Below are 25,155 nucleotides of genomic sequence, written 5' to 3' on the forward strand. Positions count from 1 at the left end.
CAAGCCGTCCTCCTGCTTTAGCCTCCCAAAATGCTGGGATTACAGATATAAGCCACCACCCTCAGGCCCTGTTCTATATATCTGTATATTTAGAAAATGAACTTTTTCACAATAAAAAGATTGGCGGTAAGTTGACCTGAATTGATTGGACCCATTTTCTCATGGATCCAATTGGGGCTGTGAGAGGGAGGGGCAGTGAATGGCCTCCCAAGGCTGTGTCTGGCCCAGTGCCTCTGGGGGAAACTGCCCCTGTGAGCCTGGGGCTGGGGGTTCCCAGCAGGCGGAGTCCTAGACTCTGGAAGGCAGTTGCCTTTGGCTTCAACAGTCCTGGAAGTCACAAGGCTTGCTGATGACTCTCTGAGAGCCAGCGAGGAAGAGGGCAGGCACAGGGTCAGGTCTAAAGAGATCAGGCCAGTCTGCTCAAACCAGGTGGGGTCAGGAGGAGCCGGCGGGGATCCCGCTGCAGCTCCAGAAACGCAGTTCCCAGGTGGCAGTCAGCAGCTGGGCACGAGACGATGTCCGAACAAGCCTCCAACCCAGAAAGTTACACCTCTTACTGCCGGAGTCCCACCCCTCAGCACAGAGCCCACCTCTTCAGTTCTGTAGTGAGGGGTGCTGGGAACCCCTGTGACTGCCCGCCTTCCTCGGCGGCCTCAGAGGCCCTAATTGCATCTTCTGATGGGAACCACCATGAGCGCAGGGAAATGCCCCAGCCCCAGCGAGATTCGCTCTTTGCCTGCTCACTCTGCGAAGGTCCCTTACTGCAGCTAAAACCAATTCGTGCCGTCCAAAGGTTCCCTTCCCCTCCCGTCCTGCACGCCCTTCTCTCTGTCCCCGAATGCCGGTGACACGGCCTTGAGAGCAGCGCAGCGGGCGGGAAGCCCAGGCGCCCCGGAGACCCCGCAGGCTGCAGGTCGGGGTGTCTGCGGCAGCTTCCGCGTCCCTGCAGGGAACCAGCGGCTCGCCGAGCCTGGCCTGGGCTCCGGGGGCCTCCAGCGCGGGGGGCAAGTGGCGCTCACAGCCGGCTCCTCACTCGCCCCACCCGTGGCCTGGGTTTAAAATCCACGCACCCGTCTTTCCGCGGCCAAAGCGATGCTGCCGGGATTGGTGACGACCCCAACGGCCCCGACCCCTAGGAGTGCAAACCCAGCAGGCGACACGTGGCCAGAGACCCGCGGAGCATCTGGGCTTCCAAGGGCCTCGGTACCGCCCGAGGCAGCGAAGGACGCGCGGCTCCAGGCGGCAGGAGCCAGGGACCACCGCGGGCTTCCAGAGCGCGCAGCCGCGATCCTGGCCGGTGCCAACGTCCTCCCCTGCGCCTGTCGGGCATTCGCCGGGCGGGCGGGCGAGGGCGGGGCGCCGCACTTTAAGAGACGGTGCAGGCAGCGAGGCCTCCAGGCCGGCGAGGGGATCCGCGCCATGGAGGCCGCCCGGGACTACGCAGGAGCCCTCATCAGGCGAGTGCCCCGCGCCCCCGCGCCCCGCATTCCCATGCGCTTCCAGCCGCCTCGCGCTCAGTCCCGCACATTCCCCGGGCGCCTCTCGTGCGCACCCCGCCCTCATCACCCTGCTCCCCGCATTCTCTCGCGCTGCACGAGCCCGCGCACGTACCCATCCGCCCCGCCGCGCCCGCGGGCAGAGCCCGGCCCGTCCCGCGCCTCCTCACCCTCTCGCAGCCGGGCGGGTCCCAGGTGTGGCTCTCGCGAGCTGCGCGGGCGTCCGCAGACCGGGTGACCGCTGGCGAGTGGCTGCATCTCCGGCCGCCGCTGCAGTCGCGGGCGCAGAAGAGGGTCGGGTCCCAGGAACCCCCAGCACAGCCTCCCGGACTTCCGGGGTCCTGCAAATCGCAGCGGGAGCTGCGCGCGGGAGCGGCCCAGGCTTGGCCCCCCGGAAGCGCGGGCTCTGGGCTCCGAGGAGAGGCGCCGAGCGGCCGGCGGAGCCCGCCAGGTTGGCGGTGCTGGGAGAAGAGCTCCCGCCTGCGGGTGCGAGGGCGGAGACGCTGCCTGGCGAGCAGCGGGGACAAGGGGCGGGTGGACCCCGCGGAGTCTCCCTGCGCTTCGCCCGCTCGTGGTCGAACAGGCAGCGTGGGCTGTTTCCCTGCTTGGGTTGATCTTCATCTCCCAGCAGACCCAAGCCAGTTCTTGGTGAAATGCTAAGTCGTGGCAGCAACTGTCAAGTAGAGGTCTGGGAGGGAGACCGCGTTTCTCTGAAGGTCAAGTTCCTGAAAAGAGGCTAGAGAAGCGCTTGCGGGCTCGCAGGTGCAGGGTTCGGCGTCCAGCGCGCCGGGTCCCCCGTGTGTGCTGCGTGCGGCGGGCGGAGACCACACGGGTGAGAGGGAGCCGAGCGGCCACAACACGCCGTCTATGAGCTTCCGATCCCGGGTTCTTACATGGGCGCTGTTGTAGACACTGCAGCTTAGAGGCATCTTTCTCTTTCACAACCAGCCCGCAGTACACGTCTGGGCGGTGGCAGGGGGAGCTGAGAAACTCCGGCTTCGTGTGTGGCCATGAACACGCTTAGGCCTAAAGGTCAGGGCCCTGTTTCTTTTGCGTTCTTCCAGCGCCATCCAGCCCACAGTCCCACTTCCAGGAGGTGAGGACTTAGCAGTTTGGATGCCTCCTTCCAACCACTTATCCAGTGAATTCACAACACACCGATGTTTCCCCGGTGCACGAGGGAAGGAGGTGTGGGCTGACTCCGCACTCACCAATCCTGGGTGGCCTCTGAGCAGGATTCAGGCTGAGCCTGTTTCTGCCTCTATTACAACAACTCATCAAAATCCAAAATGCATCTGTATGGGGTCTCCGTGAGTGTGAAGTGGAAGTGACTTGCTGATGAGCTGTTAACAAATGAAACATTGGGAAACCCTGAGTCTCCTAGGACTCATTCCTTCTAGCTTGGCTCCGCCCCCCCCCGCGGAGTGACTTCACCTGTGAGGGATGAAGGTTGCTGCAGTTCTTTGAAATCCACCTGCTTCCAGGCTGAACTACTGTCATTCTGTGAAATCTGTTTCCAAACTAAACTGGAAGAAAACAATCTGTAATTCTTGTTGAAGGGAAGACGCTTTTTCTTCCCTGCCCTTCTCTAAAACCCTGTCCCGGCAAAAGAGCCAGAAGCCAGGTCCTAACACGTTTGCTAATTGTGCTCTTGCTGGACTTCTGCCTCCTCTCAGGGTTCCTTAATTTAAACCAGGTCCAGGATATCATAACTCTGTCTTTATCAGTAACTACATTTTGCCAAGGAAAGAGCTTAATCAATGTGCACAATTGCTAAAAATCAGGTACTTGTAGTCAGTGATGAAACCTTAACCCAACAATTTTAGTCAGCTGGAATCATTAGGGGCCCTGGTCCTGAGGAAAGCAGTCTGAGGTCTCACAGCAAAGCTCCAGACATCAAGGAGGTCCACGTGCAGGTTGATGGTCACAGACAGAAACTGCTCTGTTCATGTGTCCTGCCAGTGATAACATTCCTGCCAAACGCTGAAGTTGTTATGAAGCTGATACGTTATAAACCTCATGTGAAATGGCTGCTTTCATAGCCATCCAGCACATCTTTCCTTTCCTTGAACAAGGAACTCTAGGTTTGGTGCTGCTATTTCAGTACAAATTTCACCACAGTCTTCTTAGTGACATTAGTAAGGAATTAAGTATGCTGCAAGTGAATCTCATCTTTCTGCTTCTTGAATCTAAATTCTTATTTTAATGAAGCTGCAAAGTGTCCACAGACTTCATGGTCATGTATTGAAAACTTGATAACGTTAAGCCTTTTTAGGGAGCTTGCGAAGAACTGAGCCAAGAGCCAGGCAGTCCTTGTCGGGGCGAGTGCATCTGGGGCAGGTGTGCTCCCACCTGTGTATGTCACGTCCAAGAGCCCTCGGGGAGCCGGGCAGCAGGAAGCCTCATGGAGGCAGCACTCGCTTCTCTGCCTCCTGCCATTGACCCCACCACCCTCTGACGCTGTCCCTACAGTTCAGGGACTCTTCTCCAGGCCTGTGGAGCAGTTTCCCAGCCCTCCCTTCTCTGCGTGGCTGTGCTCAACCTCACACTTCCCTCCTTGGCATTCCTTGCCGCTCTTGGCTTGGTGACAGTGCTTGGATGGCTTCTGTCCTACTCCTGTGTACTGCTGCTTCCTCCCACGGTGGGTGCCTCCTTTTCTTCCTAATGATGACACGCAGGGTTCCCTTAGCCATCACTGTTCCCCGAATATTCCCGGCACCATCTTACACAGCCTGTACTGCTGCCCCTCACCCATGACACCAAAACATTTTGCTTTGAGGAAGACCGTAATCCTGGGCCCTTTTCCTCCACAGGTGGCATATAAAGCAAGCTTTTTAATTCTCTGTACAGCTCAGGTTTGTTTTACTGGAGAAACGTTCAGCTCTACTGGCAGTTTGTGGCTTGCTGGTGTATTTCACACACTTCTGGAAGTTGGCGGCGCCTCGCCTCCCTCAGGGCGGAACACAAAGCCTTCCCTTCCTGCCTGTTCCTGGAAGACATGCCGTTTCACAGCGTTCTGTGAAGTCTGACTTTTCCTCTCTGGATTTCTCTGAAACAGCCTATTTCCTTAAACAACCTGTTTCCTTATATCTTCCCTGGTAGAGGGTTATTTCCCTTTCCATTTCCTGTGGTTGTCTGCCCCCACTTTCACAGGAATTGGGAGCGGCAGTTCTCACATGTGGTGTGTCTAAACGCAGGATCCTAGGGCAGCTCAGTGGCCCTGCTTTTAGGCACGGTGCTGATGCCCAGTGATAGAGATGATTCTACTCAGCAGGCTGGAGGTGACTTGGGTGGAGACGGTGGCTCGTTCACGTAGCAACAGTTCGGTACCTGTAGGCCTGGCGTGCAGAACATCTTATTTAACCACTTTCCGTGTTACATATGACATGGTCTTGATGTTACATAATTTGACTCAGAAATCACTCACCCTCCTCTTTGACAAGAAGGTGGGGGTAAATTTCCTGTCCTCAGTGCCCCCACCAGCCTTTCCTCCAGCAATGACCCAGCTCTTGGTTGGGAAATGCTACAGGTGAGAACAATAGGTGTTTTTTCACTGACGGTGGCGATCTTGAGGGCAGGTGAAGGCAGGGAGAACCAGAAATGGTTCCGGCTCTCGTCAGACAGGTAAAGACCGCAGGAGCTTGGAATTCATCATTTGGGCCAGGTCACTGGAGCACAGGTGCTCACCAAGGCGTGAGCATATTCGTCCAATGAGGAAATGCAGGGCCAGGGCTAACGAGGTCAAAGCTGCACCTTTGATCACTGGGGCTGCATCTAGTATTGGAAGACATGGACCATGCTCTCTCATTGCTCTGATTTTGGCCTAGCATCTTTAACTCAGTAAATAGATGGTGTGCTGATAGGTTCTGCGTGAAAGTAGGAAATGCACTGCCAGACCCCGTGAGACAGATGCTAGAAGCCTTGTGCAAGACTGCGTTGACTTCCTGTATTGGGGGCGAAGAGAGGGTGTTTCTTGCTGCTGAGGCCGGGCCCTTCTCTCCCGTGGGAGCCGAGGTGCCCACTGCTAGGTGGAAGCTAGAGCTGGGCTCAGACTCTGGTCTAGCCTTTGCTGCCCTGACTACTGGCTTCCTGCTTTCCCCAGGCCTAGGTTTCACTGTCTATAAGGTGGATCCCAAAGAGTGGTAAGGCAAGGCACTAGCTCTCACACACGAAGGTTTGGCATCCAGTGCCCTCGGGCCTTTCTCTCTCTCTCCTTGTGGGGACTTCAGCTCGTTTAAGTCTAAGCTGCTGTGATGAGGTGGAGGCGACTCCAGGGTTCTGAATGTGAAATGTAACGTGGCCCGTCCTCGCCGCCCTCTCCCCCCGGGTCACCAGGGGTGAGAGTGTGCGAGAATTCCCCGTGGTGTCAGCACAGCAGTGTTGTTCATGGCATTGTGTAACTGAGAACCTTGCGTCACTCTTTTAATCGAGGTGACAGTTCAGAAGCCGTGTGCCAGTCCTGGGGCTGTGTTGGGGCACAGCCCGGCTGGGCGAGGCTCTCATTGACTTGGTGGGCCCCTGGCAGAATGTGTAGGTCATTCTGACAGGTCCGGAACCCCAACCCAGCACATTTCCCTCGGGTTTGCCTCACTGAAAACAAATTGTGGCCAGGCGCGGTGGCTCACGCCTGTAATCCCAGCACTTTGGGAGGCCGAGGTAGGTGGATCACGAGGTCAGGAGATCGAGACCATCCTGGCTCACATGGTGAAACCCCGTCTCTACTAAAAATACAAAAAACTAGCCGGGCGAGGTGGCGGGCGCCTGTAGTCCCAGCGACTCGGGAGGCTGAGGCAGGAGAATGGGGTGAACCCGGGAGGCGGAGCTTACAGTGAGCTGAGATCCGGCCACTGCACTCCAGCCTGGGTGACAGAGCGAGACTCCGTCTCAAAACAAACAAACAAATTGTGTAGCAACTTTGTCTACGCAAAAGGGAAAGGCGTTGAGGGCATGAGCTCAAAGCGCTGCTGCGCTTTCAGCCATAGAGCAGCTCTTCCTCACGACACTCTGGATAGATGTTTATTGCTTGAGATTTGAAGTTCAGAGGATGGATAACAAAACAACCTACTCCCCCAACCAAAAAAGTCTTGGCTTTGGACAGACCTGGGATCAGGTTCTATCTTTCTCCCTTACCGACTGGCGGACTTTGAGAAGCCACTCTGAGCCTCAGTTTTCTCATCCGTGAAGTGGGGCAATACTTTCCTCGCAAGGTTGTGAGGATAATTTGTTAATATTAATTAATATTGAACTAATGGGCGCAGTGGCTCACACCTGTAATCCCAGCACTTTGGGAGACCAAGGCGGGCAGATGACTTGAGGTCAGGAGTTCAAGACAAGCCTGAACAACATGGTGAAAACCCTTTCTTTACTAAAAATACAAAAATTAGCCAGGCATGGTAGCAGGCACTTGTAACCCCAGCTACTCAGGAGCCCGAGGCAGGAGAATGGCGTGAACCCGGGAGGCAGAGGCTGTAGTGAGCCCAGATTGCGTCACTGCCCTCCAGCCTGGGCAACGGAGCGAGAATCTGTCTCCAATAACAAACAAACAAACATGAACTAACATTACCAAGAGCTGAAATTGCTAACACGCTGCTGGCCATGGCAAGTGCTCAAGAGGCCCTGATGTCATCCTGGCCAAGGATACTCCAGACCAAATTCTCGCCAATGACCTTGGTCTGGTTCTAGACCAGCGCTTTGTTGGTGAAGCACCTGGAGAATGCACAAATACTCATTATTCTGAAGAGCCTGAAACTGGGATCAAGCTGGTAGCGTGAACTCAACAAGGCGATTTTTGAGAGCCAGCTTGTTACTCTACTGTCAGGTTTTTTGTCTGTTTTTTGTTTGTTTGTTTGTTTTAGAGACAGTGTCACCCTTTTGCCCATGCTGAAGTGCAGTGGTGTAATCACACCTCACTGTGGCCCCAGTCTAGGGCTTGAGCAATCGCCTCGCCTCAGCCTCCTAAGTAGCTAGGACTACAGGCATGTACCACCATGCCTGGGCAACAGAGCAAGACCCTGTATCTAAAAGGAAAAAAAAAGGTAAATGTTTGAATTAATTCTTTGATAAATGAGGGCTTACTCCAAAGTGTCCTGTGATGTAAGCCCTGTGGGTCTTTCCTTTCTTGTGATTCCAGCCACAGTTCTTTTTTTTTTTTTTTTTTTTTTTTTTTTTTTTGAGATGGAGTCTCGCTCTGTCGCCCGGGCTGGAGTGCAGTGGCCAGATCTTGGCTCACTGCAAGCTCCGCCTCCTGGGTTAATGCCATTCTCCTGCCTCAGCCTCCCTAGTAGCTGGGACTACAGGTGCCCGCTACCTCGCCCGGCTAGTTTTTTTGTATTTTTTAGTAGAGACGGGGTTTCACCGTGTTAGCCAGGATGGTCTCGATCTCCTGACCTCGTGATCCGTCCATCTCGGCCTCCCAAAGTGCTGGGATTACAGGCTTGAGCCACCGTGCCCGGCCGATTCCAGCCACAGTTCTAAGAGTGGTTCTGCTGTACTTGGTTCATCCTAAGTTGATTTCAGAAACTTCATTGATTGCTATAGTGACCAATATCACACTTTTGAATTGATTTCTGGCTCACCCTTACTGTATAAACATGTAGCTGTGTCCACGTGTCTGAGAGTCCTGAATCTCTAACTCTGTATAACTGCTTCATGGCCACTAGAAATCATTCTTTTGGATTTTTTAAATCTCAAAAACCCATCCATATTTGCAGAATATAATTTTCATTTCTTGTTTGAGTCAAATTCCCTAACCAATTCCTTCTCAAAGAGTTTTGGCAAGGACTTTGGATGTTCTAGTAAAATAGGAATAAAGATGGTTGTAGTTTTGGCTTGATGTGTTACTTGTTTCTTCTTTGGAATGATGTGTACATGTGTATATATAATTTTTAGTAATCCCAACCACTGAATTGCTTTATTTTAGATGCAAATATTAAAAATGCATTATTTTTATGTACTTTCACACTTCTCCTGAGAGACTCTTTTTAAAAAGTTTTACTTTTCACCTCCATTTTCAGGCCCCTGACATTTATGGGATCACAGACTAAGCGAGTCCTGCTCAGCCCACTCACGCACCCAGCTCGGCCTTTCCGGGTCTCCAACCATGACAGGAGCAGCCGGCGTGGGGTGATGGCAAGCAGCCTGCAGGAGCTCATCAGCAAGGTGCTGCAGAGCACACACCTCTCCCCCTGTCCACAGGGGCGCCTGCACTCACACAGGGCCATGGTCTTGGGCTCTAAGCCAGGGCCAGCACAGAAAGGTCAAGAAAAGCTGCATCTCACCAGGAGGAAACGAGGAGAGAAATTGGGAATGACTGCTGGTGGTTATGGAATTTCTTTTTCTTTTTCTGTTTTTGAGACAGGGTCTTGCCATACTGCCCAGGCTGGCCTCAAACTCCTGGGCGTAAGTGATCCTCCCACCTCAGCCTCCCAAGTGCCTGCCAGTTTCTCTCTTGGGTGGTGAAAGTGCCGTAAAATTGATTGTGGTGACGGTGGTCCAACTCTGTGAGCGTACCAAAACCAAGGCTCTGTGTACTTTAAATGAGTGGATCGTACGATATGTGAATTATATATCAATAAAGCTGGTTTTAAAAGGGGAGGAAAAGAAGGAGAAATAGCAACTGAAACTCATCAGACCTTCTCTTGGCCTCAGAGACTCTGAGAGTAAAGGTTAGATATAAATGATCAAGGTGAACATTATATCTCTGTACCATAAAACATTGAGGTACAGAGCCAAAACCTGAAAACAGTCGCTCATGGAGAATGTCACTTTGTTTCTTTGACAAGGGAGGATGCAGGGATGGAGCCGAATTTGGAAGTCTGGGTTTAGTTGTAAAGGCCGGGATCTAGAACAGTGTCCTAGACCACCAAACAAGGAAGAATCCCAGCCTCTCAGAGAAGCGTAACTCAGACTCAGGCACCCATGGAAACGAGAAACAAGCATCCAACATGCAGTCTCTGAAGCAAGAGAGATGCTCAGCTATGCACACGAGGCTGTGGCTCTTACAGCAGCAAACATGCAGGAGTTTTGTTTCTATTCATCTAAATAAATAGGTAATCTTAGAAATTACAAATATTATTTAATGTAATCATTATCTTGTGTATCTTAAGAAGACAGATCCATTAAAAATCTTAACTTCCTGGCTGCATGCAGTGGCATGTACCTGTAGCCCCAGCCACTCTGGAGGCTGTGGCAGGAAGATTGCTTGAGCCCAGTAGTTCAAGGCCGTGATGCACTATGGTTGTGTCTGTGAACAGTCACTGCACTCCAGCCTGGGTGGCATAGTGGGTCCGCATCTTAAAAAGAGCATTCTTCACTTCCCTGCTTCCAAGCAAAGACTGAGTCATAGACACAAGTCAAGGTTACCTTTACCATTAAAATTTTATCAGAATCAGCCAACACTTCTGAAAACTGTAACTTAATAAATGTCGTTGGATGGTCACATGAAAATATCTGGCTAAACTCCATTTCTCTGATGCGTTGCCCACCTAGACTCTGGATGCCCTGGTCATCACCACTGGACTGGTCACTCTGGTGCTGGAGGAAGATGGCACTGTGGTGGACACAGAAGAGTTCTTTCAGACCTTGGGAGACAACACGCATTTCATGATCTTGGAAAAAGGACAGAAGTGGATGCTGGTAAGCAAAAACACTGTCACCCAAACAGCTACTCGGTAGACTTTTTACCTACAAAAGTTCATGCCCTACTTGGCTGCTGACTTGCCCACATTCTGTTTTTTTTTTTGAGATGGAGTCCCGCTCTGTTGCCCAGGCTGGAGTGCAGTGGCGTGATCTCGGCTCACTGCAAGTTCTGCATCCCAGGTTCACGCCATTTTCCTGCCTCAGTCTCGTAAGTAGCTGGGACTACAGGCACCCGCCACCATGCCCAGCTAATTTTTTGTATTTTTACTAGAGGCGGGGTTTCACGGTGTTAGCCACGATGGTCTCGATCTCCTGACCTCATGATCTGCCCACCTTGGCCTCCCAAAGTGCTGGGATTACAGGCGTGAGCCACCGCACCCGGCCAACTTGTCCACTTTCTAAATATGCACTTTGTATTCACCTAACAACTGGATCCACTGCCCTCAAAGGAATTCTTACAAGTGTTTCTAGGAAACTTAGTCTCTCTGTGAACTGAGGCTATTTGACATAAAGCAAATAATTCCAAGGAACAGGTTTTGGCCAGTGAGTAGCTACAGATCCTATAAAATGCACAGAATTGACTTGGCAACTGTTCATCATCTCTGTTCTTAGAAGGCTGGAAAAGTAAACACCATCAAGGAAGTTAGGGAGAGGGGTGTGTGTGCATGCATGCGCGTGTGTGAGTACGGAGATTTCGAAAAGGGACAGAATGAAGACTTCGATCTCTGGGAAAACTATAGATAATATGGCTCAGAAAACTTTCTCAGTATAAAATGTCTAAAAATGTTAAGCACAATATCAAAATATATCTTCATATAATAAACTGATCTCCAAGAAAGAGAAATCTTCAGTGGTTAAAATTTTGTGAGGCCAGCATCCAGAGAGGAACATGAACACTGAAGCTGGCAGCTCCCCGGGCATCTCCGATGGGGTTCCCCCACCTGTGAGCACCCACTGACCTCAGGGACAGATGCTGGGAGGACAGAGAGAGCCTCCAGCTGACACAAAGTCGGGGGTGAGATTTGAGGGTCTGCATAAAGCAGGGGATCTTAGAGCTCTCTCCTGGGAGTTTGGGCCACAGGCTGCCCTCATGAGGGTTCAGGCATTGCTGAGTCCCAAACCCCTAAGCTGAGAGTTCGGTTTTCAGAGATCTGGGGGAGTAGCGTCAATGGAGGGCTTTGCTCATTGGATTCTCTTTGCTCCAGCCCCATTTCCAGGGTGGAAGTGCCCCAGGTAACTAGCAGGAGCTCAGGCAGTTAGTTCCCTTGGGATGAAAGAGTTTTTTTCCTGGCCTCAAAGAGTTTTCATTCCTAAAGTTCTCCCAATGCAACTTCACAGTCAAAACACAGAATGTAAGGACTCAGGCACCACGTTCATGAGAGTAAGCAGAGGCAATAAAGTCAGGCCTGCCAGGACGGCAGATGCTGGAATCATCCGATACAGCGTATGAAATTAGTGTACTGAAAATGCTCACCTAGGGCTAAATTTGACTAAATAAATAAATAAATAAATAAAATGCTCAAAGAAACATTAAAAATAATCTAAAGTAAGAATAGCCAGGAATTGAAGACAAGCCTAGGCAACATAGCAAAACCCTAATCTCTACAAAAAAAAAAAAAAAAATTTTGCCGGGCGCGGTGGCTCAAGCCTGTAATCCCAGCACTTTGGGAGGCCGAGACGGGCGGATCACGAGGTCAGGAGATCGAGACCATCCTGGCTACCACGGTGAAACCCCGTCTCTACTAAAAATACAAAAAATTAGCCAGGCGAGGTGGCGGGCGCCTGTAGTCCCAGCTACTCGGGAGGCTGAGGCAGGAGAATGGCGGGAACCCGGGAGGAGGAGCTTGCAGTGAGCTGAGATCCGGCCACTGCACTCCAGCCTGGGCGACAGAGCGAGACTCCGTCTCAGAAAAGAAAAAAAAAAAAAAAAAAAAAAAAAAAAAAAAAAAATTTTAAGGATTAGCTGGACAAGGTGGTACACACCTGAAGTCCTAGCTACGCAGGAGGCTGAGGCAGGAGGATCACTTGAGCCCGGGAGTTGGATGCTGCAATGAACTATGATCGTACCACTGCACTGCAGCCTGAGAGACAGAGCAAGACCCTATCTCCAAAAAAATAAAAAATAAGAAAATACCAGCCTGGGCAACATGGCAAAATTCCATCTCTACCAAAAAATACAAATATTAGCCTGGCGTAGTGTGCATGATTGTAGTCCCAGCTACTTAGGAGGCTGAGGCGGGAGAATCACTTGTGCCTGGGAGGCCGAGGCTGCAGAAAGTCATGACTGCACCATTGCACTCCAGCCCCAGGAACAGAGGGATACCCTGTCAAAAAATAAAAGTAAATTAAAAAGGAACAAGAGATAATAAGAACTGACTACACAGATTTGAAATAATCAAATAGAATTTTTGGAAATGAAAAACATAACAACTAAAATCAAGTAAATGGAGACTCAGGTTAGACAGAGCTGAAGGTAACGATAAAAGATCTGAAAGATGTTGCCTGTGATGTAACACAAAGCAGTAGAGGTGGGGAACACGAAGGATGTTAGAGACCAGACTGAAATCTCATCTCTTCCTTTTTGGCATCCTCAGGTAGGGAAGGATTTTTTTAAAACAAGACACAATGCGCAAGTCTCTCTCTCTCTCTTTTCTTTTTCTTCTTTTTGAGACGGAGTCTCACTCTGTTGCCCAGGCTGGAGTGCAGTGGCGCGATCTCGGCTCACTGCAACGTCCGCCTCCTGAGTTCAAGTGATTGTTCTGCCTCAGCCCCCAAAGTAGCTGGGACTACAGGTGTGTGCCACCACGCCCGGCTAATTTTTGTATTTTACAAAATTTAGCCTCAGAGACGGGGTTTCACCATGTTGGCCAGGCTGGTCTCGATCTCCTGACCTTGTGATTCACCTGCCTCAGCCTCCCAAAGTTCTGGGATTACAGGCGTGAGCCACCACACCGGGCCAACACAATGCGCAAGTCATTTTTTTAAAAAAAGAAATCAATTCATTTAAGAATATTGTCCATCAAAAGACACTATAAAGGAAGTAAAACAATAAGCCACGAAATGGGGAGAAGGTGTTTTCAACATAACCTGATAAAAGATTAGTATTCAGTAAATGTCAATAACTCATATAAATAAATGATTTATAAATCATATAAATAAATGATTTTAAGTTGGATTACAACAAGTAATCCAATTTAAAAATGAGCTAAAGAAGCCACACACGGTGGCTCACACCTGCAATCCCAGCACTTTGGGAGGCCAAGGCGGGAGGATTGCTTGAGCCCAGGAGTTCAAGACCAGCCTGGGCAACATAGCAAGACTTTGTCTCTACTAAAAATAAAAAAAAAAATTGGCCAGGCATGGTGGTGCGCACCTGTAGTCCCAGCTACTGGGGAGCTGCGGCAAAAGGACTGCTCGAGCCCAGGAGTTTGAGGTGGCAGTAAGCTGTGATCAAGCCCCTGCATTCCAGCCTGGGCGACGGAGCAAGTTTGAAGATAAAAAAAAAAGGAGGGAGCAAGAGACAGAGACAGGCATCTCCACAATAAACAATGATACCGTTTTTACACCATTAGATGTGGTATTGCCAGACCTCTTGATTTTTTTATTTTTAAGATACAGGGCAACACACTCCTCTACTACCGCCAACAGCTGCTTAATGCAGCAATATGCTTCATCTCAGTGAGGCACAGACCATGACCCAGCAGCAGCTTTCCTGGGCATGAACCCGAGACTCCGACACCGCCACGTCAGCAGGTGTGTGTCAGAGCATCCACAGCAGCAGTGCAAGTGGTGAGAGCAAACACTAGAAACAAATCATGTGCCCCTGCAGTACACACGTGTGCCCAACAGCGTACTTCCAAGTAAATAGACACAAATAAACTATAATGTGGTCCCTGAACAGAATGCTCTTCAGCTGTGGAAAGGCGTGAAGTTCAGCAACAAGCATCCATGAGGTTACACATCAGCTATGCTGGCAAAAGATCACAGGATAATACAGTAACAAGGCGTCCTCAAACTTTATCTCAGGACCTCTTTACGCTCCTAAAAATTAATGAGGACACCAAAAAGCCTTTGGCATGATCTTGGCTCACTGCAACCTCCGCCTCCTAGGCTCCAATTCTTGTGCCTCAGCCTCCCAAGTAGCTGGGGTCACAAGCGAGCCACTACCACGCCCGGCTAATTTTTGTATTTTTAGTAGAGACAGAGTTTCACCATGTTTTCCAGGCTGATCTTGAACTTCTGACCTCAAGGGATCCACCCGCCTCGACCTCCCAAAGTGCTGGGATTACAGGCGTGAGCCACCGCGCCCAACTTGTATCAATAAACTCTGTAGACATCTGCCAATCAGAGGTTCTGAGCTCCAGAGACTTTGTCCCTTGGGGGACATTTGTTAATGTCTGAAGACATGTTAGGCTGTTGCATCTAGTGGGTAGAGACGAGAGATGCTGCCAAACATCCTACAATGCACAGGACAACCCGACAGCAAAGACTTCTCCAGCCTCCAGTGTCAGCAGTGTCAAGGTTGAGAAACTATAAGCTATAGATAGATATAGATATTCCCAGCACTCAAAATTGTTTTTTGTTTGTTTGTTTGTTTTTTGAGACAGAGTCTCACTCTGTTGCCCAGGCTGGAATGCAATGGCATGATCTCGGCTCACTGCAACCTCCGCCTGCTGGCTTCAAGGGATCCTCCTGCCCCAACCTCCTGAGTAGCTGGGATTACAAGCACCTGCCACCATGCCCAGCTTTTTTTTTTTTTTCATTTTTAGTAGAGACGGGGTTTTGTCATGTTGGCCAGGCTGGTCTCGAACTCCTGACCTTAGGTGATCCACCTGCCTCGGCCTCCCAAAGTGCTGGGATTATAGACATGAGCCACCGCCCCCAGTGGTTTGGTTTTGTTTTTAATTTATTTGCTTTTTGTTTTGAGACAGTCTTGCTCTGTCGCCCAGGCTGGAGTGCAGCAGCACAATCTCAGCTCACTGCTACCTGGACCTCCTGGGCTCAAGTAATCCTCCCACCTCAGCCTCCCAAGTAGCTAGGACTACAGGCATGTGCCACTGTGCCCGGCTGATTTTTGTATCTTTTTGTAGAGACAGAGTTTTGCCATGCTGGCCAGGCTGGCTTCAAACTCCTGGTCTTAAGCTCCTGAGCTGTAGTGATCCACCACCTCTGCCTCCCACAGTGCTGGGATTATAGGTGTGAGCCACCACACCCAGCCGATATTCAAAACTTAAACTGTTTGGAAGTTACTAATGAGCGTATTTTTTGAAAGAAATTAAAATTCAGAAATTTTAAAATATGTATTAATTCATTAAAAGTAATAACCCGGCTGGGCGCGGTGGCCCAAGCCTGTAATCCCAGCACTTTGGGAGGCCGAGACGGGCGGATCACGAGGTCAGGAGATCGAGACCATCCTGGCTAACATGGTGAAACCCTGTCTCTACTAAAAATACAAAAAACTAGCCGGGCGACGTGGCGGCGCCTGTAGTCCCAGCTACTCGGGAGGCTGAGGCAGGAGAATGGCGTGAACTCGGGAGGCGGAGCTTGCAGTGAGCTGAGATCCGGCCACTGCACTCCAGCCTGGGTGGCAGAGTGAAACTCCGTCTCAAAAAAAAAAAAAAAAAAAAAGTAATAACCCAATACAGATTAACTAAACTCACATTTTTTCTTTTCTTTTTTTTTTTTTTTTTTTTTGAGACGGAGTCTTGCTCTGCCTCCCAGGCTGGAGTGCAGTGGCCGGCTCTCAGCTCACTGCAAGCTCCGCCTCCCGGGTTCACGCCATTCTCCTGTCTCAGCCTCCCGAGTAGCTGGGACTACAGGCGCCCGCCTCGTCGCCCGGCTAGTTTTTTGTATTTTTTAGTAGAGACGGGGTTTCACCGTATTAGCCAGGATGGTCTCGATCTCCTGACCTCGTGATCCGCCTGTCTCGGCCTCCCAAAGTACTGGGATTACAGGCTTGAGCCACCGCGCCCGGCCTTTTTTTTTTTTTTTGATAGAGTCTTGCTCTGTCACCAAGGCTGGAGTGTAGTGGTGCGATCTCAGCTCACTGCAACCTCCGCCTCCCAGGTTCAAGCGATTCTCCTGCCTCAGCCTCCCAAGTAGCTGGGATTACAGGCACCCGCCACCACGCCGGGCTAATTTTTGTATTTTTAGTAGAGATGGGGTTTCACCATGTTGGCCAGGCTGGTCTCAAACTCCTGACCTAGTGATCTGCCTGCCTCGGCCTCCCAAAGTGCTGGGATTACAGGCATGAGCCACCGCGACCAGCCACCAGGTTAACTTAACTCACATATTTTTATGAAAAGTGACTATTTTCCAAAACAAAAATCTTGAGAAATGACATTTTTTACATTTTCATAAATTTTTTTAATGTCTAGCTTAGTAAAAAATTCTTATATCTGCTTCTTTATATTCAGTCTGTTGTAACATATTGTTTTGATGGAAGTATGAAGAAAATCCGTCCTGACACAGATATACAGCTGGGAAAGGAGGAGGAGTTTAATAGTCTATTCAGATAATTGAGGGTATTCTTTTTTTATATTGTGCCAGAACTTACCAAATCATGGTTTCAGAATAGTTAGTTGTTTTCAGAAAGGGCAGCTGCAGCGTGTAATCTGAAGGTGTACCAGTGACGTTGGTCCTCCGCTGTTACAGTGAATCCATTGGTCTGTGTTGCATTTTGAATGGACCTTTTTCCTGGGGATGATTTTGTAACAGTAGGCGCTGGTCATTGAGAAAAACTGATTGATTGAGTTATGCAGGTTTTCCAACTGTGAGAACAAAGAAGGCAAACTGCATCTTACTGTTTATTATGGCCTCTCTCTCTCTTTGTATTTATTTATTATTTATTTATTTATTTATTGTGACAGGGTCTGGCTCTGTCGCCCAGGCTGGAGTGCAGTGGCATTATCTTGGTTCACTGCAGCCCTGACCTCCTGGGCTCAAGTGATCCTGCCATCTCATCCTCCCAAGTAATTGGGACTACCCGTGCATGCCACCACACCCAACTAAATTCTTGTCTTTTTTGTAGAGATGGGGTTTCGCCATGTTGCCCAGGCTAATCTTGAATTCCTGGGCTCAAGTGATCCACCTGCCTTAGCCTCCCAAAATGTTGGGATTACAGGCATAAACCACCATGCTTGGCCCAGTTTTGACCTCTCACTCCCTTGATAGGGCCTCAGGATTCCTGGGTGTCTCCAGATTACACTTTGATAATCTCCACATCAAATCATGTACAGATAATTCAAAAATATGCAAAATTAACAATATAATGTTTGAGATACACATGTGCTGAAAATAGAGAAAAGTAAGGGGAAAATGCATGGCATAAAAACCTCTTGAGAGGGGAGATGTAGGAGGTAGATGGGGTCTCTAAGGGATGGCAGTGTGTAGGTTTCATTTTATGTCTTTCTGTTCCTTCTACATGTATTATACATACACATATATTATACATATATATATATACATACATACACATACACAAAACCTCACAATTTTCCTGACTGGGAAAGAAACCACAGACGAATTATAAAAACATAATATTTAGAATAAAATGTAATCTTTAATGTAGATGAGGGCTGGGCGCACTGGCTCACACCTGTAATCCCAGGACTTTGGGAGGCCGAGGCGGGTAGATCACGAGGTCAGGAGTTCAAGACCAGCCTGGCCAACATGGTGAAACCCCTGTCTCTACTAAAAATACAAAAATTAGCCTGGCGCAGTGGCAGGCACCTGTAATCCCAGCTACTTGGGAGGCTGAGGCAGATAATTTCTTGAACCCGGGAGGCGGAGGTGCAGTGAGCTGAGATAGCACCACTGTACTCCAGCCTGGGCAACAGAGCAAGACTCCATCTCACCAAAAAAAAAAAAAAAAAAAAAAAAAGCAGGTGCGGAGATTATGACTGTAGATAAAACCATTAATTGTGGGGTGAATTAGATAAATCTTTTAAAGCAAATATTGGTCTGCATGACTTTTTGCTTGAGAAAAGTGTAGCAAAAAAATAATGCCCCCACAGACACCCCTGTTTGTTTTCTTTTTTTCTTTTCTTTTCTTTTCTTTTTTTTTTGAGACAGAATTTCGCTCCTGTTGCCCAGGATGGAGTGCAATGGCGCGATCTGGGCTCACTGCAACTTCCACCTCCAGCGTTCAAGTGATTCTCCTGCCTTGGCCTCCCAAGTAGCTGGGATTACAGGCGCCTGCCACCATTTCGGCTAATTTTTGTATTATTAGTAGAGACGGGGTTTCACCATGTTGGCCAGGCTGGTCACAAACTCCTAACCTCAGGGGATTCACCCACCTCGGCCTCCCAAAGTGCTGAGATTACAGGCGTGAGCCCAGGCGCCCGGTCAGATGCCCCTGTCTTAACCCTCAGCCGTGGCTGAGGGTTTAAGTGAAGGCTGTTGGGGTGGGTGGATTTGTTCTGGATCATCTGGGAGGGGCCGAAGTCCTCACAAGGGTCTTTATGAGAGGGAGGCAGGTGAGCATGAGAGTCAGAGGCAGAGGAGGAGGCGGGATGTGGGGTACCCACCAAGGCAGGCGCCCGAGAAGCCGGGCAAAGCAAGGGGCTGGGCATGCCCTGCAGCCCCACGGCGTCCCTGCGCCCTGGCTTTGACTCCAGTATTGGTGTGTGGGTTTCATGCCACTGAGGTTCTTCTGGTCATTCGTTACAGAGCAGCAGGAGATGGGAAAGGCGGGTTTTGTTTTTCTACAGGAGTCACTCGGCTAACAGGGCGGAGTTGGTGGTGGGCGCTGGGAACCCAGCCGCAGGGCAGGGCCGTGGGGGCGGTGCGACGCCACGGGTGTAGATGCCACCGCCGGCCACACGCTCCAGGGGGCTTGCGGCCCCCGTTTCGGCTCAGCCACCTTCCCTGGATCCCAGTCACCTGCAGGCCTTTCTGGGCAAAGCCAGCTTAGACTGAGACCCGAGCGCCGGAGCGGGAAGCCGCCGGCAGGTGTCTCGCGCCGCCGTCCCAGCGCCCTCCGGAGGAGCGCGGCCCCGCAGCCCCCGCCAGGCGAGGCCACCGCGGATCCCCGGCGGGAGGGCGTCATTTTAAGACCACGACTAAAGACATTTAGGGAGAGTAAAATTAAAACTTTCAAAAGTCAGCAAGGGATGTGAGGCCCGGGGAAAGAGGCGCTGGGTGGGAGGAGAAGCCCCCTCTGATCCCGGGATCCGAGCTTCCCAAACGCGCTTCCCGGCTGAGGGCTCGCGGGCGCCCCCGAGAGGCCGCTGAGAGACAACAGCCTCAGCTTTGATTTTTTTTTTTTTTAAATTGGGGTTTTTTGGGGGTTTTTTTTTTGTTTGTTTTTTTGGGGTTTTTTTTCTGGTGGTGGTGGTGGGTTTCTTGTTTGTTTGGGTTTTTTGTTTGTTTGTTCGGGTTTTTTGTTTGTTTGTTCGTTTGTTTTGAGATGGAGCCTCACTCTGTCGCCCAGGCTGGAGTGCAGTGGCGCGATCTCGGTTCACTGAAACCTCTACCTCCCTGGTTCAAGTGATTCTCCTGCCTCAACCTTCTGAGTAGCTGTGATTACAGGCGTGCACCACCACGCCCGACTAATTTTTGTATTTTTAGTAGAGACGGGGTTTCGCCATGTTGGCCAGGCTGGTCTCAAACTCCTAACCTCAGGTCATCTGCTCGTCCCTGCCTCCCCAAAGTGCCGGGATTACAGGCGTGAGCCACTGCGCCCGGCCTCAGCTTTGATTTTTAAAGTGAGAAGAGGGAGCTGCAACTGCTTAGAAAAGGATGAGGAAGTCAACCTCACCCAAGATTCCACCTCACAAAATCTTTTTTTTTTTCTTTTTTTTTTTTTTGACAAGGTCTGGCTCTGTCATCCAGTCTGGAGGGCAGTAGCACAATCATAGCTCACTGCAGCCTCAACCTCCTGCCCTGTTCCAGGGGTCCTCCTGCCCCAGCCTCCCAAAGTGCTGAGACTACAGGCATGAGCCACTGCGCCTGGCCACAAAATCTTTCTTGAAAGACAAATTCAAGTCAAAGACAATTGCCTGGCATTTGTACCTTGGGGCAGCTTTGCTCTCTTACATTTTTAAAGTGTCACAGGAGAGAGAGCTTTTAGGAGACAGATTCCCAATCCATACATACCACAGATCTATTCAAACAAATTCCGGATGATCCAAATTAGAGGCTACAGCTGGAACCACAGGTGGGTTTGTCTGTATGGTGGAATGGGAATAAAGAAGGCTGGCCACAGCGAGGAGGGTTTGGGTAATTTTAAGGATGTTTATTTTTTATTTTTTTTTTTTCTTTTGAGACAGAGTTTCACTCTGTCGCCCAGGCTGGAGTGCAGTGGCCGGATCTCAGCTCACTGCAAGCTCCGCCTCCCGGGTTTACGCCATTCTCCTGCCTCAGCCTCCCGGGTAGCTGGGACTACAGGCGCCCGCCACCTCGCCCGGCTAGTTTTTTGTATTTTTAGTAGAGACGGGGTTTCACCGTGTTAGCCAGGATGGTCTCGATCTCCTGACCTCATGATCCGCCCGTCTCGGCCTCCCAAAGTGCTGGCATTACAGGCTTGAGCCACCGCGCCCGGCCAGGATGTTTATGTTTTAAGTTCCTATTCATGAGGTCACTGTCATTAGTGAATTTACCATTCACAGCTTCAGCGGCTCCCAACCCCAAAGGCTCATGAGACCCGAATTTGGGTCACGTGACCCGAATCCTGAGTGCTGCAAGATCTGTATGTGGCACAAGCCCCTCAGGAAGAACCTCCCCTGGCCTGGCATGTGTACGGGGGTGGCTTTGCTCTCACATTTTTAAAGCATTTTGTGGGGAAAATTCTATTCCGGTGCTATTTATAAACCTGGGGATGTGTAGAGGTCACTGACTGTCTCCTCCCACCCAGGGGTTCTCCCTCCACCCAGGGGGTCTGCTGCATGGCTTTGGGCTGTCCCATGGAGTCCGCTGTCATCCCGGGGGATTATTAAAACACAGGGGTGCTCTGGGAAGGTACCCACTCCACCCTCACTTCAGTCATATGATTCTGGTACTTTCCACCCAGTAGCCCCTGTAAAATGGAAGCAATGCTGCCTGCTTCTCCATTACCATCACTGCATTATGGTGATGAGATGAGATTCTCTTGTCACCAGGTAACAATGGTGGCCTCCAGGGCATGTTCGTCCCCACCACTCATGAGAGCACAACTATCCACAGAGCAACGGGCTCCTAAAATCCAGGCCCTGATGCCACACCAGAGTCACCCTGAGACCCAGACTGAAGGCAGATTAGGGAGAGACGTCTCATGGCTAATCGAACACATAGTGTGTGCAAATGGGTCCTGCTGAAAGCATCTCTCCATCAATTAGCCACGGAGCTGCTCACAGACCTTAAACAGACATATAGGAGAACCTGAAGCTGGTATAAGAGCAGAGTGGTGACGTGGGAGGGTTAGGAAGGCTCCTGAAACCTGCCCCTCCCCCCATTGTCACAGGGCAGCCAGCGCGTCCCCACTTGCTCACCACCGAAGAGGTCGGGAATAGCAAGAGTCACCTTCGACTTGTACAGGCTGAACCCCAAGGACTTCATCGGCTGTCTTAACGTGAAGGCCACCATGTATGAGATGTACTCCGTGTCCTACGACATCCAGGTGCACCGGACTCAAGGGCCTGCTGAGGTAACACACTCCAGGGGTCACCTCCGGGGGTCTGGAGACTGCAGAGGTGCAGCACAGGCAGCGGGTCCCCACCCTGTTCCTCTGGGCTCCCAGGCCGGCTAGCACTGGTAGGGGCACTTGGAGTCATGTTGTCTGGAGCAGGTCACCTCTTATCCCACAGGCTCATTTCACACAACAGAAAGTCTCAAGCCAAAACAGATTTGTTTCTTCCAAAGACCATTAACTATTCATTAGAAACAAAAGCTAAATAATAAATATAAAGAGAAACCACATTCATTTTAAGAACTAGAGCCCTTAATTCTAGGTGATGACAACTAAAATCAGAGCCATGGAGGTTGTGCCAGGTTTGTACAGAGCGGCCACCCAGACCCTGGCGAATCACATGCTTCCTGTACTCCTGATAACTTCAGCCTCACCAGGAAGGCGGCATGGGCATGTGTCTTCTCCACATAATGCCAGGGCACCGTCATCCCAAAGACGAGGGCCAGGCTGGCTGCACAGCATCCCAGGAGGGAGAACTTTTAGAAGAGAGATTCCCGATCCAACCATACCCCAGACCTATTCAAACGAATTCCGTGTGATCAAAAGGAGCCTTCCTGGGTGTTCCTGCCCCATAACCGGGTGGCACCCCTGCCACTGAGCCTGGGACTGAGACACCAGCAGTCCCTGCTCTAAGGAGTCAGCTGTGTGACCTTTCACAGACTCCTTAACTTCTCTGAGCCTTGCTTTTATCTTTAAATGAGTAGGTTGGTCAGGCGCGGTGGCTAACACCTATAATCCCAGCACTTTGGGAGGCCGAGGCTGGCAGATCACTCGAGGACAGGAGTTCGAGACCAGCCTGGCCAACATGGTGAAACCCTGTCTCTACTAAATATACAAAAATTAGCTGGGCGTGGTGGCAGGTGCCTGTAATCCCAGCTACTCAGGAGGCTGAGGCAGGAGAATCGCTTAACCCTAGGAGGTGGAGGTTGCAGTGAGCTGAGATCCACCACTGCATTCCAGACTGGGTGACAGAGCAAGACTCTGTCTCAAAAATAAATAAATAAAGAAAGAAAGAAAGAAAGAAAGAAAGAAAGAAATAGAATGAGAAGTTTGCTTCCAAGCTCTTTACGATTGCCAAGTCTCTAAATACACCTATTTCTACTCCAGTAAATTGATCGTTGATCCTTAAAGAACTAATCTCTGTGGAGGGAGTGGACCGGAGAGCGGCTGACTGCAGTAGAAAGGTCTTCGAGTTGAAAAGTTTTGCAGCTGCTGCCATTCCAGTGCCCCCTGCACATCCCCCTGGGCAGGGCCACCCGTTTCTCTTTGAGGGTATTGGTTCCGTGCCCTGTGGCCTTGACAACTGCCCTGATCTGCGCTGACCACAGCAAAGAGGAAATGCCTTCCTCTCAGGAGTCTCCCGGCCCCACCTGAGGTGGGACAGGGTGTGTGGCTTCTCTGTGGCCTCAGTTTCCCATTCAGAGCCATCAGTGGCTGACTCTAAACTACAGTCACTGTCATAGTGTTGGAGTCTTGACTCCCAGGAGAGCTTCGTTTTTTTCTTTTTGCCAGGATAGGAGAAAATAGCTTGACACTTGGATTTTAAAAGTGAGGCAAGCAAGAGTTACAACTGAAATAGGTATAATGAAGAAAGCTAACCTCACCTAAAATTCCACCTCAGCAAAATCTTTTTTCTTTTTCTTTTTCTTTCTTTCTTTTTTTTTTTTTTGAGACTGAATCTCACTCTGTTGCCCAGGCTGGAGTGCAGGGGCGCCATCTTGGCTCACTACAAGCTCCTCCTTTCAAATTCAAGCGATTCCCGTGGCTCAGCCTCCCGAGTAGCTGAGATTACAGGCACGCACCACACACCCAGCTCACTTTTGTGTTTTTAGTAGAGACGGAGTTTCACCGTGTTAGCCAGGCTGGTCTCAAACTCCTGGCCTCAGGTGATCCACCCACCTTGCCTCCAAAAGTGCTGAGATTACAGGCATGAACCACGCACCAGGCCCTTTTACTTTTTTTTTAAGAAACAGGGTCTCACACTGTCCCCCAGGCTGGAGTGCAGTGGCACAATCATAGCTCACCCCTGCTTCCAACTCCTCAAGCAGTCCTCCCACCTCAGCCTCTGAAAATGCTGGGATTATGGGCGTGAGCCACCACACCTGGCCACAAAGTCTTTCTTGAAAGACAAGTTCAGCCTTCTCGTTACTAATTTGTATTCTCTGACGGATCTGATGACACTGCAAGCAGCCACGGAACTCACAGCAGCCCCCACACTGGAGGCACCGCCTGCGGGGACCCTGTTGTGGGTGGTGGGAGCAGAGGGCCCTCCTGACGAGACAGCTGCCCAGGCTCGGCTATGACATCCCCATGGGCTCGGCCACTGCTGAATGTCCTGCTACTACCTTAGGAAGGGAAGGGGTTTCAGTAGCAGGGTCCCTAGAACAGCCCAGCAGCCAAAGCCCAGGACGCAGCACACCTGTGCAGGTGCAGCCATCTGCTCCGCACAGAGCTTGCCAGCCACTCAACAAGCAGGCCACGCTTCAGCTGGCTCGTGGGAGCCGTGCTTCTTGGGGTGGTCTTGGGCCAGCAGCAGGGGGTCCTCAGGTAGCTCACCGAGACCTGCTCCCGGCCAGACCCACTGCTGTGGCAGCTGCATCTGTGCCAGCCTTGGGACACGTGAGCCCTGACAGTGCTCAGACAGCCACGCTCTAAATGTGAGCCTGGCCTCCTCCGAGTGCCTTTTGGTGGGGGAGTGAAGTATCCCCACCCTGTCTGGTTCTCACTGGCCCCAGATCCCAAGCTAAAGCCTCCCTGTCTCCCTCTGTCACAGGAGCCTGCTGCGGTTCCTGTCCTACTCCGCCCAGGTGACAGGACAGTTTCTCGTCTATATGGGCACATACATGCTGCGGGTGCTGGATGACAAGGAAGAGCGACCATCCCTCAGGTCACAAGCCAAGGGCCGGTTCACGTGTGGATAGGAATGCAGGCTGTTGCGGGCTCTTGAGCCAAACACTGGGTTTTCTTTGGCTCAATGATGAGTGTTGGAGATGCTTTTATGTTCTGAGCCACATGCACTTGTAGGCACTGGTCATGCCCCTCAGGAGCAGTGCCCAGGAAAGGAAAGGGTCTGGTGGTACATGAAGTAGGGGCAGTGGGCAGGGTACCCTGGGGGGAGGCATGGAGGGCCCCGGGGGCCATGGGAAGGCACCACGCAGCAGGCGTGCCCAGGAGCAGTGTGCATGTGTCAGAGCCATTTGGTCCGTCATCTGCAATAAACCCATCGCAAGAATGACCTTGTGTATGATACTTCTTGCATCTCCTTTATCTCTCAAAAGAGCAAAAAAAAAAAAAAAAAAAAATATCAGAACAGCAAAAAAAAAAATTTTATGTAGAAGCAAAACTCATCCAGGAATT

General features: G+C 50.7%; 1 protein-coding gene and 1 long non-coding RNA gene across 2 annotated transcripts in view; one reads left to right on the forward strand and one right to left on the reverse strand.

Annotated features, from left to right (window-relative positions):
* The first annotated feature begins 1,336 nt into the window (after positions 1-1,336).
* On the forward strand, positions 1,337-25,031 carry CIDEA (cell death inducing DFFA like effector a). The gene is given in 6 exon segments (XM_030925988.1): positions 1,337-1,457; positions 8,510-8,654; positions 9,984-10,130; positions 21,574-21,726; positions 21,728-21,756; positions 24,572-25,031. Coding segments are annotated over 6 exon segments (660 nt in total). The 5' UTR covers positions 1,337-1,419; the 3' UTR covers positions 24,720-25,031.
* The window catches only part of LOC115895493, a 38,853-nt gene continuing 23,496 nt past the window's right edge, over positions 9,799-25,155 (reverse strand). Inside the window, exons 2-3 of the long non-coding RNA XR_004055689.1 lie at positions 16,690-16,903; positions 9,799-10,044 (exon numbers count right to left, since the gene is read on the reverse strand). This is a non-coding gene — a long non-coding RNA (uncharacterized LOC115895493). The remainder of the gene's footprint in view (positions 10,045-16,689; positions 16,904-25,155) is intronic.

The sequence above is a fragment of the Rhinopithecus roxellana genome, chromosome 21, assembly GCF_007565055.1.
Source record: "Rhinopithecus roxellana isolate Shanxi Qingling chromosome 21, ASM756505v1, whole genome shotgun sequence".
Lineage (NCBI taxonomy): Eukaryota > Metazoa > Chordata > Mammalia > Primates > Cercopithecidae > Rhinopithecus > Rhinopithecus roxellana.